General features: G+C 43.3%; 1 protein-coding gene across 1 annotated transcript; it reads left to right on the top strand.

The window, feature by feature from the left end:
• The first annotated feature begins 3,762 nt into the window (after window positions 1-3,762).
• tcf15 (transcription factor 15) lies at window positions 3,763-11,928 on the top strand. The gene is made up of 2 exons (XM_059978788.1): window positions 3,763-4,253; window positions 11,402-11,928. Exons 1-2 carry the CDS (start codon window positions 3,780-3,782, stop codon window positions 11,474-11,476), a joined length of 549 nt encoding a protein of 182 aa, XP_059834771.1. The 5' UTR covers window positions 3,763-3,779; the 3' UTR covers window positions 11,477-11,928.
• The last annotated feature ends 2,448 nt before the right edge of the window (window positions 11,929-14,376 follow it).

Here is a 14,376-nt window from a genome sequence, read left to right on the forward strand (position 1 = left end):
GCTCGGCTCAAGAATGCGCACCTGGTGGGGTTTTGTCCAACTCAACTGGTCTTGTTTTTCTAGCACTCCAGGACCATCGGAAGCCAAACAAGCTGCGGCTCGAGGGAGGGTAGGGGGAGGCGAGGGGGGCGGGGGCGGAGGAGTGGGGTCACGGGCCAACACTGACTCTGGAATTTTAAGAGACCCCCAACAACCCGTGAACACAAGTGCTGATCAAAAGACAATATTTGCCTTGGGCCCTCTCACCCAGGAAAAAGTTTGGGGTTTTTTTTATATAAATAAACCCTTCCAAAACAAAAGAAAAATTCTACACTTGGACTCGCTGCACTTGCATTCCGGTAATTAAGCCAAAATATGAGTTCAAAGTAGTTGGGAATTTTTACGTTAAGCGAAAATATTACGAAGACGTTATAAAACATTAAAACTCCTGAATAAAATCTCGCATGTTAATGAAACAACTGGATTTAAATGAAATAAACGTCGTGTTTTATGGATAATATTTATAGATAATATATCGATAAGATAATTAAATTTGGGGATTAAACTCAATATGGTGGGTACTCACATTAACAAGGCCGTTTGTTCTCTAATGTTTAAAAGAATGCTCTGACTCAGTAAGTTTATTCCCCGCAGAAGACAGGGAACGTTCCAGCCTGGCAGAGAATCCTTGATCGAGGTGAGGGGTAACCGCAATGCGTTCTCCGATTTGAACAAAATCAAATCGAAGATTTAGGCGCTCAAGTTATCACCGCTGATCCCTGCGGTTTCCTGAGGTGGATCGGGGGAACTGAGAATCCTGAAGCGGTTCGTTTGAATTTTTGCCGCGATTCACCTGAAGAGCCCTGTTTTAAACTGAAGCGATAGTTTACAGTGACTGGGGTCCCGCGACCCGTTCCAGGGAAGGTGCGTTGGGATAGGGTGCAGCAAGCTGATTACATTGTACGTTCAGGACAAGACGATATTAATACGTTTTGAAGCCTCGCCGTCCTGCTGATGAGAAACCAGCACACAGCTCCTGGGGGTTGGGGGGTGGGGGGGTGGGATTTGGGATTAATGCCACTGTGAAATTCTGGGAGGCATTGAAAGACACGTACTGTTTGGGTCAGATAAGAAGAGTTAAATAAAACCACGTTTTCAGCAACACAGACAAAATGCTGGAGGAAATCAGAAGATCAGGCAGCATCTATGGAGGGGGATAAACAGTCGACGTTTCGAGGTGTATTTTGTCTTCATTTAATTAAAGAGACAGGCATACCTGATTCTACGATTCTGTAACCCCATTCTGCCATGGTCAGAGAACAAGAATGATAGAATTGCACCCATTCCCCCTCCACCCACCCCGTACAGCCCCGTAACTTAAACCAGATACGGGCATTAAACTGGCTTACATAAGAAGCCCAAGGAGGTAGGTGCAGCCCCGAGAGTTCTGAAGAACCCTCGCTAATCACATTTCCATTACATGTTCTGACTTCATTAAAAGCTGACCACTTCGAATTTAAAACAAATTGAAGGTTTTGATCCCAGCACTTCAGTGACATGCCACTGTAAACCAAGAGACGTGCACTGGTGCCATATGCACTAACACGCGTGTCCGTCTGGTTGGAGTGTGTGTGTGTGTGTGTGTGTGTGTGTGTGTGTGTGTGTGTGTGTGTGTGTGTGAGAGAGAGAGAGAGAGAGAGAGAGAGAGAGAGAGAGAGAGAGAGAGAGAGAGAGAGAGACTGTGTGCGTGAAAATGTATATGTGTGAGTAAATGAGAATGTGTGAGGATAGTGTATGGGTATGGGAGAGAAAGGCAGTGTGTGACTGTGCGTGCATGAGTGTAATTACATGTGTGTGTGTGTGTGTGTGTGTGTGTGTGTGTGTGTGTGTGTGTGTGTGTGTGTGTGAGTGTGACAGCGTGCGAAAGAGTGCGCGTGTTTGTGTATGTGTGAGAGAGACCGTGCGTGCGCGTGAAAGCGTATTTATGAGTGTTTGAGAGGTCGTGTGTGTAAGTGTGTGTATGTGTCTGAAAGAAAGGATGTATGTGTGTGTGTGTGTGTCTGTGTGTGCGTGCGTGCGTGTGTGTGTGTGTGTGTGTGTGTGCGTGTGTGTGTGTGTGTGTGCGCGCGTGTGTGTGCGTGTGCGTGTGCGTGTGTGTGTGTGTGTGTGTGTGTGTGTGTGTGTGTGTGTTTACACATTTCCGTGTTTTGTAATAGGCATTGCCTTGTCCTAGTTTGTTTTGTGTTCATGATTGTATATGCATGGTATACATATCTGTATATACAGTGCATGTGTTTCTGCGTGCTAATTGTGTTTTGTACGCGTATTCGTTACATGTGTGTTCACATGTATTTATTTGTGATATGTGTGTTTATTTGTGTAAATGCATCTGTATGTGCCTATATTTGATTTGAGCAGATGTGTCTTTCTGACAATATAGATATTACTTCGATTAATACTAACTACAGTCATGAAAACTCATCTCGCACGGAGTCAAGATTGTGTGGACCAGATCTCAACTTTAATAGCTAAACAAATAATCTTCTAAAATTCCGGAACATAAGAGGAACTAAATGTTAGGTTTGAAACAGATACCCGATGAGGGGGTTCTATTTCTTGATTCTGTAGGAACCAACAGTCTTTGCCTGTAATACATTTATACCCCTCATGACCCACAGTGAGTGCACGGGTAACTGGATAGATTGCTAATCGTTTATTGCTATACGCACATAGTCCGTTCCAGATGTGTGCCCGGGTTAGTGAAATAGTTATTCCAAAAAAAAATAGTTTCTACATCTTCCTGAAACACAGTCAATGAAATTAAAATAGAAAAATCAATTCTACAACGAGCACTCGAAAAATGTTCCTCCCGTATCAGTGATTTCCGGTCCCCCGTCTTAGGTTAAAGCAACTTGTTTTTCGAGACTAAATATTATATTTTAGAAATAAAAAACTATTGAGTAGCAAAATGAATATCGCCAAATAGTATTTCGACACTAAGCAGGGAAAGAGACATAACACGATTTACCTGTTAATCGTTTCCTCTTGAAGAAGCATCTACTGAGATCTTAAATGTCAGTGTCCTGAAAGAGGTGCGGAACCAGCAAATAATCTGTTTTCTATAATACCATAAGGCTGCACTAAAAAAACAAGGTACTTTAGAGCGGAAACACAGCTGCAGTGTTTTAACAGACGCGGGGAGCAGAGGGAATATGCATTTGTAATTAAGTTTTGGTGAAGCTGAAAAGAGGGTCTGGCTGGGAACTCGTTGCACGGTGCGGAAGAAGTCTCGGTTTGAGAGGCACGCACCTCGGCGGGGACCCTGCGTGAGGAGAAGCCAAAGTGTCAAGTACTAATCCCCTTTCGAAAGGAAAGGTCAGGTGTTTTCCTAGTGAAAGAACACGGCGAGGTTTCAGTTTGGGAAGTGTTGGGAATGGGTTCTAAGCGGGACCATTGCGGGGGTGTGTTTTAAACGCGTCTGTTACTCTTGTCTTTGACACATAATTGATGAAAATATTGACTGCTCTCGGGAGGAAGGGGATAAAGAACACTGCCCATTGGTTTCTGGAAGATGTGCGTGTCTCCTTAAGCCCCTCCTCTGAGATATAAAGGGAGTTTTTTGAGTTTTATCTCGGCAGATCTGAATGGTTGTGGGGTCGGGCGGTGTGCGAGGGGTTTAGTTGGCACTTCTTGCTTGGCGGCTCCGCGGGACGTACAGTTAACAGCTGCCAGGTTGCGTACACTCGGGGAGTGGAGTGGAGGGGAGGGGAGGGGAGGGGAGGGCGTGTGAGGGCCAAACCATGGCTTTCACCATGTTGCGCCCCGTTTCCGCTCGACACTTTTACCCGGACATCAGCCTGCACTCGGACGATGACGAGAACAAGAGCGAAAGCGACGGCTCCGACCGGTCCTTCGACTGTTGCAACGGCGTAGCGAAGAGGAGGAAGGTATCCTTCTCCAAGGGTTCGGTGGTGGTGAAGCACAGACAGGCGGCCAACGCCAGGGAGAGGGACAGGACTCACAGCGTCAACACCGCTTTCAGCGCCCTCAGGACACTCATCCCCACCGAGCCCGCCGATAGGAAGCTCTCCAAAATTGAGACCCTGCGCCTGGCGTCCAGCTACATCTCCCACCTCGGCAACATTTTGCTGGTGGGGGAGGAGGGCGTGGATGGACAGCCATGTCTCACCGCCGTCTACAGCAGCCAGGCCGAGTTCGAGGGACAGCAGCCCAGGTCTATCTGTACGTTCTGTCTCAGCAACCAGAGGAAGGGGGTAGGTGGTGTTTCTGTCTCTCCGTTCGCAGTCTGCAGCCAGATCATTTGGGGATGTGAAGGAGCAAAGGAGGGGTCATCTGAAATTTAAAACCCCAATTCAAAGGCCAGTGTGTGGAGAGTCAGAGAGAGAAAAAGAGACAGAAAGTCGCGCCATTAGGCCATTCGGCCCTCTCCATCTCTGCCAGCTTTCAGAAACTTCTGTCTATACCTCTCCCTCTTTCGCCCCAACCTTACCTTTCTCCCTGTCTCTCTCTCTCCTGACTCTTCCCGTCTCTCTCCTCATCTCTCTCTCTCCAGTCCGCATCTTGCACTTTTAGCCAAGTTTCCAGCAGTTTATTTTTCTGAATTAGAATCCAATTCAGACGCAGCATTTACCGAGAGGTGCGTGGATTCCAGAACTAAGGTCCTCACTACTGTACAGGTCCGATGTCCTGGTGTTTTGAACGCCTGAAAGAGGGGTCTCAACCATGTCCAAAGTTCATAGAAATTGAACTGGGGTCTAGTTCAGTCAGTCCATCTATACCAATTAGAACCCGAATAGATATAGTCATAGAATACAAAATAGGCCCTTCCGCCGACCACTTCCATACTGACCATCAGGTACCCATCAATACTAAACCCATGTACCAACTCTCAGTCTTAGTCTACAGTCTTCTAAGCCTAGAAGTGCTAATCTTTTTATACATTGTGAGAGTATCTGCCTACCACCACCTTCTCGGGTAATTCATTCCAGATTCCAGCTACCAACTGTAATTCTTTTTTTAAAAAGGCAAACAAAACTCCATCTCCAAGGTGCCTCACATAAGTTGATCATCCTACTCTGAAATATATGAAAGGTTTTAAGGGCCATGGATTTATAATGAACAAAGTGACGATCAGATTCTTTCACAAAATGGTACAATAAAATGTGAAAATTTGGCTTACAAGGTTTTATGAGTGGGAGTGCTATGAATGAGAGAACTAGAGAATATTGAAGGAGTTACTGCATCACCTGTTTACCTTCACTTGGATTCCAACAATGCGGAATTCTTGAGTTCAAATCTTTTCACGCACTCCTCTCCATCCCTGTTATAGCCTTCTGTTCCACGTTTCCCTAAAGTCTGCAGTCCCAACCTTCCTGTTCACATCATTATGCCTTTGCTAAATGTTTCTATTGTCACCAGAGTTATTTTGGACCATTTCTCTAGCTCTCTAATATAACCTCCTTTTGACCAATGTCTTATTTTAATAATGCTCCTGTGAAGACTTGCAATATCACTGTATATTAAAATTGAGAAAATTATGGAACATGTCAGAATCAGAAACACATTTATTATCAACATATGATAATATATCTACATATCTATTTATCCTATTTATCTCTATAGAAAGATATAAATTAATTAAGTAGTTTTTCATGGTTTTGCTACTAGAAATGTATGATTTTGTATTTATTTTAGTATTTATTGAAGCAAATGTGATTTGGTAGGCTTTGGAATTATATTTGCCACTCCTGTTTCATGAATTTTAAAATGTTTTGTCTTAATATTTACTGGAATTGAATGAATAGTGGCCTAATATTATGAAGTTTGTCTTAAACCAGTCTAAGGGAGTAGGAAGTTTACAGCTTACAGTTTACAGTCCCAATTATAAATATGCACCATGGTGATCTCCACTGTTCCCACTAAGCTGCATGGCCATGCAATAACTGAAGCACAGTTATTCATTCTAAATATTCATAGTATGCATATTCCTAAAAAGAACATTTAAAATTCTGAGCAGTTTCAGGCCATGTAAAAATTTCCTGCTCAGATCAATGGTTGGTCTGGGCAATTGTTAAAAAAAAATTTTGAGGGAACATTGATGATCTCTCAGCTACAGACTTTGTATTCCAACTTGTTATCTAATAATATCCTCCTGATTAGAGTTTTAAGGTAATGGCATTTGTATCGATACAAATTACAGCACTCACTAAAGAAACAAGGTCAACAAACATGCACTTATTTTCTGCCCGCAAATGTTAAATGTGTCATTTTTGCTAACCAAAATGTCGTATGTAAACTTGCTGAGTTTTATGCTATAGCCTGTCACCAATGTTTCCAAAATAAATTCAAAATGCTGAAATTCAGCTTAATTAAATGTACAAAGTTTGAATAAAGTTTACCATAACATTTTAAACTTTATTGAAAATGCTTACTTGAATTTTTTGCAATTTACCCAAATATAAACTGGTTTAAAGAAGCTTCTTTCCTCGCCAATACAAGGGCTTGAGGTGAATTGATTTTTTGTGCATTTATTATTGCGATTGTAATGATTAATTTAGTTTTTTTCAGATTTTAGCCACTCTTCCACGTTAAAGAATTCTAAAACAATCATTGTAGACAGTAGTTGAAATGTGACAGTGCAGCTTGCAAAATTGATATAATTTCTGACTTCCACAACTTCTAAATATTGCCATCTGTTCTATGTGAATCTATTTCCTGCAATTCTCTAGCTTATAGCCAAAAAAAATGCAATTAGGAATTTTCCATGCTTTCAATGGAAAATTGAGGATCTTGATTCTTCCACAGAAGAAACTGAAAACGTGTACTTTATTAACATGGCTGAAGTGCCCAAGGAGAACAACCTAATGATAATAGGCAAGGGTTAAGCAGGTACACTTTACTCTTTGTGGGTCTGCCCTTGATTCCTGGGTCAGTGTAGCTCACCTGTCTGACAGGAAAACTGTGACATAAGCTCTATAACTTGTTTCATTCAACACAACTAAAATCTATTGTTTGGATCTGAGTGAAGTTCTTTCTCTCCCTGGTGGTGATCGGAACACAATGTTGTACCATCATTCAAACAACATAACCCTTTTTTCAGATTAACAGATGCTAAAATAATATGCTTGTCAAAACTTGAAGTAAGTTTTTGATGTACATTTGAATTAAAATACTGATAATAGTGTAGTAATATTCAATTTGAGTAGATGTAATGGGAAACAAGCCCACTGGTATAACATTCCTGTAATTCAGAATGCAGTTTCCCCAACTGAGATTTTCTTTCTAATAATTTTTTCCAATTTTAGTGAATTCATTTCAATACTCATCTATGCTAATGAAGTTGATATATTTATAGCATAGATTAAGAGAATCTTAGAGAGCCACATGAATATGCAGGGACTGAGAATTGTGAACCTTGGTAAGGCAGAAGCAGCTCATTCAGTTAGTTGTTCAATTATTTTGGCAAATATCTTGGGCCAAAGGGCCAATGCTATACTACTCTACAAACACATAGGATCCTGCAGGCACTGGAAATCCTGACTAACACACAAAGAAAATGCTAGAGGAACTCAGCAGGTCAGGCAGCATCAATGAAGAGGAATAGAGAGCCACAGTTTCAGGCTGAAACCCTTCATCAAGCCTCATGAAGAAGCCCTGATGGGTCTTGGCCTGAAACGTTGGCTCTTTATTGCTTTCCACAGATGCTGCCTGAACTGCTGAGTTTCTCCAGCATTTTTCAACAACAAATAGCTTGAGAAAATGTATCATTAATATATTCTGGATCAATAAAATTGCACACGCTGGTTTAGGTCAGGCTGAACTTTTATCAGTCTGATTACAAATTAGACTATAATTGACCAGTAAGAGGCTGACTGCAGAATGTAAACTGATGCCCCTATACTTTAACCCCCTTTTGTCAAGTTCCTACTCTTTTTGGGGACAGCATGTTGCAAATGAGGCATTATTTAAGAATGTAGAAGATGAAGAAGGCTCATCATTCCCAATTGTCACTGCCCAGACAGAGGTTCTCAACCTAGGGTCTATGGCATAAAAAAGGTTGGGAACCCCTGGCCTAGTAGGTAACTTGTCCACTTTCCTTCCAAATCAGCCAGCATTCTGATTCCCTTAATATTCCATCAGACTTGCCCTTGATTTACTCAACAATTAGGTCAATGAACAACATAATAACCCTTTATTCATAGTAACAGATGCTATAGATAACATGCTTGTCAAAACTTGTAATACATGTTTGAAGCCCATTTGAATTAAAATACTGATACCGGTGTAATAATATTTAATTTGAGTTGAAATTATGGAAAAGTAAACCCACCCAGATAATAATCCTGTAATTCAGAACGTAGTTTCCCCAAATGAGAAATTTGCCCATTATTTCCAATTTCAATCATTTTGAACAAAATTCTCAGAATCAGGTTTAATATCTTTGGTATATGTCGTGATTTTTTTTTTGCAGCAGCAGCAGCAACAGCAGTACAGAGAAATACATAGTAATAAAACAAACTATAAATTACAATAAAATCTATTTGTTAAATTTAAATGAAATGAATTAAATTAAGTAGCTCAAATAAAATGCATGTTTAGTTATATTATGAATCTGCTAATGATCTAAAGTACCATTTACACAAAAAAGTAAGATACTGAAAGGTAAAAGTCTGGCTTTACTTGTCAGATGTACATTGCAACGTTCAGTGAAATGTATAGCTTGCATCAAATCGAATCAGCAAGGATTGCAAGTGTCGCCACACTTCCGGCGCCAAAATAACGTGCCCACAGCCCGCTAGCCCAAATTCAAACATCTTTGAACTGTGGGAGGAAACCGGAGCACCCGGAGGAAACACACGTGGTCACGGGGAGAAGGTACAAATTCCTTACAGACAGCGGTGGGAATTGAACCCAGATTTAACAGCCGGCGCTGAGAAGCGTTGCGCAAAGAGCCACGCTACCGGGCCATCCATTGTCAAATGTTAAACAAAATGTGTGTTTTTTTATTGATGGAGAATTTTGGGAAGCTTCTAATGCCACGGGAGGAAGGAAGATTCGCTTGACTATGAATCAGTGGGTGGTCGATTGGCTCTGTCATTCCTTGGTAGGAGGGGAGCGGATTATGTGGAGAAATGGAAAGGCCAGTCTAATTGTGACGAAGAATTCTGAGTCAGACTGGTAGAAAAGATGGTGAGCGGCTATTTCTTCAGCCGAAGGAAGTGGGAGTGATGCCCAGTCCTGGTACGCGGAGGCACCCGTTCCGAATTAAACGAAGAAGGAATCTGAGGATTGTAACCCTTTGCAATACTCGGCATCAGCGGCTTATACAGATACTCGGGATTTTCGTGTTTGTTGGAAACCATCTTTTGGTGGGGGGGGGAGGGAGTGGATGCTGAAGTAATGAGGGGCGACGAGGATCAGAAAGGAAAGTGGACTTGAAGTTCAGATTTATCTTGCGCGATCAAGCTTGGCGGCAATACGACAGGAGAATGGGGTTGAGAGGGATAATATATCAGCCATGATGGAATGGCGGGGTAGACTCGACGGGCCGACTGGCCTACTATGTCTTATGGTGTTATTTCTCTTCTTGTTAACTGATGCAAACAAATAAGAAAATGACAATACATTTGGCCCTGATGACGGGTCTCAGCCCGAAACGTCAACTGTTTACTCTTTTCCATAGACGCAGCCTGGCCTGCTGCGATCCACCAGCATTTTGTGTGTGTTGCTTGGATTTCCAGCATCTGCAAATTCCCTTGCGCTCGTGATACATTTTGGTTTTGTTAGATGTAAAAATTATTTACATCACGAAGTCTTTCATCTCGCTCTGTTTAACAACCATAAACAGTCAGCCATAAACTTCAGTGATTAATAACTTTTTAACATCCTTTGGACTATTGTGAACTAAAATAGGCTCGTCTTATCGCAACCAATTAAATTGTTGGAAAGTGACAGATGAGAACGACCAATGAGGTCGCTGGAAAGTCAATCAGCTTACTCAAAACGACACCGAACTTCATTTCTGTTAAAAAAAAACTGCACAACATATGTTATATTACTTGTATTTTTACCGATGTCTCGTTACTGAGAAGCAGAGCAGATGAGATTTTGTTTTCAAATCCTTATGGCCTTTATTTTCACCTACCTAGATCCCTCCTACGCGTTGTGCGTGCCGATGCTGTAGTGTTTTTTAAATCTCCAAACTCTGTTTAATCAATAATAGTAAACTGCTGGCAGTGAATGCAAAGTATCAAATTAAATGGGTCCTGCCAGCCTTCATAAGCTCCTCAACCTTGTGCTAAACGTTCAGGACACCACCTGAACCGCTCAATACAATTACACACATTGTAGCTCACTTCCGTCACGAACTGCGCCACATGTGGTGTTTGTTTTACTAAATTTAAAATATTTTTTCTGCAGTCCCTGTATGAAAGAACGGCTCCCCTAGGAAAATCATTATTTCGAATACGAATTAATGTTTGCAATTCATAACTTTGCGAGTGCCTCCAGGAAAAGTGTTTGTTATTTTATGTAAAGTTATATTTCTGGATTGTTTAAAGATACTCCTCAATTGAAGAAACACTTGCTGGCTTGGAGTATAAACAAAACGTTGACCTATTGGCCCGAGTGACCTTTGTTATTTAGTTTTAATATCTTTACATGCCTTGTTGCTTTACTGACAATTGGCCTGCTTTGTGAGATTATCAGCAATCAGCCAGTTCGTTTATAATACTGCTATTTCCTCGTTGAGCGATTAAACTATCTGAAACCGCAGTTTGCTTTAATACCAGGCAGCGGTGTCATTTCTAGACGCCGCTGTTTGTTAAGCCCTCAAACTTCCTTCGAATAAACTATTACTGGGGGCTACAAGAGCAACAGATATATTTGGGGGGGGGTGGCGGAGAAAGACGTCAGGTGCGCTTGAGAATCGGAGCATGAAGGGGGGGGGGGGAGGACAAGGTAAAGGAAGCCAGGTTTACTTTTTTAAGTGACTCCCACATAGAACAAACAGCGATGTGAACTGTATCGCGTTGCAAATTGGTTACAGTTCTACAGTTACAAATAGCATGTCATTAATATGTTACCCGATCACCTCTGAAATGGGCCACGCTTCTTGTCTCGCATTTGGAGTTTAGCGACCTTACCAAATCCGAACTACAAACATAAAAACAGCGTTTCCCCCTTAACTTACAATATCCTGTATATTTAAAACCGTTTTAAATTAAATTGCAAATTGGATATTACTGATGCTTAAAATCAGAATATTGTATAGGTGAATTTGTTTTGAATATATTGTATGAAGGCAAAATTATGGAGAGAAAAAAACTGTTTTACGATTTTGAGCCATGATTGCGCCTGGTTCTGTTGATGTTATAAGGAGCTTTTACTAATTGTTTTTCAGGTCAAAGAGAAGGACGCGAAGAGCGGGTTTGCGAAGATCAGGGGGCAAGCTGCTCTCCGGATGCAGCGCCAGTGAATGTCGAGCGAGGGGCGGCGAGACACCGAGAGACGTTTCGTTAGAGGAGCGTCACCGGCGACCGGCCTAGGACTCAGCGGCCAAAAGCGATCTGACAACAGATTACACGTGGCAAGCCTTTATTTTGTGTTGTTTGCACGGGGAGTATGGACACCGTCTTGGAACCCCCGTCCTTCGAGCAATCACTCATCCAAGCACACTGAACAGTGAACTTCTAGTTTTGACCTGAACGTTGAAGCCCCTGCTCTCTCCGCATATTAGATCCACTGGGCCGTGCGTGCTGCGGGCGATTACAGAGAGCGAGGGCAAAAGCGACACTTTAATGCTGAAGTCTGTCTCCATTTGGGGAGATCTGACCCTTTCCTAAGTGTTTGCGCTCCGTTTGTTGTAAATGTGTTTTTTTTAAAGTATCTAGCCAAAATGTGAAGAAATAAAAGCAGACGTGAGTTCTGTTTCAGGGATTCGGTGCTGTTTTGATACAAATAGCTCTGAGCTTCCTAACAGCGGGTGTAAATCCCGCTGACTCGTCGTCTCCTACGTGTTGAAAGAAACTTGTGACCGAAGACTGCCGGATCAGAATCAGATTATCATTGATTTAAATACAAAATGCTGGAGGAACTCAGTAGGCCAGGCAGCACCTGAACTGTCGACGCTTGCGGCCGAGACAAGTCCTGTTGAAGGGCGTCGGCCCAGAATACCGGCACTCTGTTCCTTTCCAGACACGCTACCTGACCTGAAGAGTTCCTCCAGTATTTCGTGCGCGTTACTCTGGATTTCCTGCAACTGCAGAATCGCGTGTGTACGGCGTGAAATGTGCAGCGCGATTACCGAGGTAGTTGACTGGTTGCTTTAGTCAGTGAACCAGCCAGCGCGGAGACTCCTGGTGTCGTTAGCCCGCACTGTCTCGTGGTTTTTAACCCCGCATTCCTGTACGTGCTCCTGCCCCTAGCCCCCACCCCCGCCGACCACTTCTGAAGCCCTCTGCGGCAAGCACGCTCATCCCACTGCACATTAATCTCTCCACCGCTGGTGGCGTGATTTAAGCTGCCCCCGGACTGGATTGCCTCCCCCCTAAAAACCCCTGGTCCTCCTTCGGGAGGCAATGTGAAACCTGCCAAAAAAATCAAACTGCTGCGGAAACTCTCCGGGCCAAGCGGCACCGGTGGACGTTTCGGTTCGAGATCCTCCCATCGGCAATCCCTTTGCCTCCACGGAATCTGCCGGACGCTCCGCGGTCCTCCCACGTGTTCATTGCTCCAGGTTCGAGCCTCTACATTCCCGCGTCTCTGTAAAACGTACCATACGTTCTAACGTCAAACGTTACTGACTCTTGCAGAGCGGCACAAAAGCTGTAAAAAATTGTATTGTACAACGCCTGGTATTGTCCCTAACGATCCCAACGCATATCACCCTCAGCCAGAGTCGTGAGAATTATCGGCGCTCTTGTAATTTCGGGAACAGATCAGCCAATTGGTGCCCGTATCACACCCACACACGTGACAGAGGGTCTTGTGGAGTTTGCTGAGCACCCTGTTGTTACCTGTAAATCGCAGTCAATATCTGTGGACAGTAGAAGCGGTTACAGCTAATGAACGGCATTTTCAATGCCAGAATATGGAGAGATTTTCCTTTACAACATTTTTGCTTTAAATTTGCTGCTTTTAGTGTTTAATTTTATTTTGCAGGATGAAAGGAGAAACATGCCAGTAAAACAGTTGGGTTCTTGTGATGAGGGTGAACTGGCTCCCTCTTCCCGCACTGTTTACTCGTTTAGACATACAGAAGGCACTTCTGCAAGACTCCAACAGATTACGCCTTAAGTCTTTATTTTGGGTCCTAGTAACTCGACCTTCGAGAATGGGTTGCCCGAGTTAATGGACCACTGTGCGTCACGAACTAAAATATGCTAGCGGATGAGAAACAGGCATTCTCCTCCGCCAGCCTGTTTTAGTTCGAGGACATTATTGGTCCGCCCCCTGTAGAAGAGCATTGTGATTATCAACAGGATTATACACTTATAGATCACTCGTGCTGATCACGATCCCAGTCTGAGCTAGTCAACTCCTCAGCTCCCTTTTCAAATCTTGCCCCTCTCGCCTTATACTTATGCCTTCGAGAACGCAGCGCAGGAGAACAGGTCCTTCGGCCCGCAATGTCTGAATCAAACACTAAACTCAATTAGACTAAATCTCTTCTGTCTGGGCATGATCTTTATATCGCCCCATTCACTACATATTCAAAGAAGGCTTCGGGAGTAAACCCAGAGGAAAGCTCCGGAGCTGGAGTCCCTAAGGTTGGGTCCAATGCTGACTGGCAACTCGTGCGACGCCGCTGGAGCCGAACCGTATCGGTCTCTGCCGTTCCTTTAAATCCATCAGCTGCGCGGAGAGGGGGAGCCTGCAACATGGGCGACAGCTTGCTCTCCTTACCGTACTGTGTTGGCTTGTCTACCACGTAGACATATGGGACGCAAAACCCATGGTCAGCCCCGACCTCCACAGGGTCATTCACTCTCCTGAGATTCCTTTTCTTACAGATGAGATTCATGTGTCTATTTAACAGCCTCTTTCACCCCTCTATTGTATCTGCCTCCACTATCACCCCTGGTAGTCCGTTCCAGTCACCCACCACTCTCTGCGTAACAACAAAAAAAAAACTCGCCCTGGACATTTCTTTTAAATGTTTCCCATCTCACACCACGTTCCCTAGTACTTGACCTTTCTACTCCAAGAAAAGGTTTCTGACTGCCTACTTTGACACTACCCTGGGGAAAATTCAGTGACTCCCTTCCCCCTTGTGATTTTACACACCCCTATAATGTCAACCCTCTAGATCAGCCGGTCCCGGTCCATTTTTCAATCCTATAACACATGGAGTTCTGACCAGAACTGATTATAGAT

The sequence above is a fragment of the Hypanus sabinus genome, chromosome 9 (genome assembly GCF_030144855.1).
Source record: "Hypanus sabinus isolate sHypSab1 chromosome 9, sHypSab1.hap1, whole genome shotgun sequence".
In the NCBI taxonomy this organism is placed as follows: Eukaryota; Metazoa; Chordata; class Chondrichthyes; order Myliobatiformes; family Dasyatidae; genus Hypanus; species Hypanus sabinus.

Bases quoted from the DNA above. Each gene is read 5' to 3' on its own strand.
- tcf15 (XM_059978788.1), top strand. From the start codon at position 3,780: ATGGCTTTCACCATGTTGCGCCCCGTTTCCGCTCGACACTTTTACCCG. The intron at 4,254-11,401 runs GTAGGTGGTGTT...ATTGTTTTTCAG, and splicing joins TCAGCAACCAGAGGAAGGGG to GTCAAAGAGAAGGACGCGAA.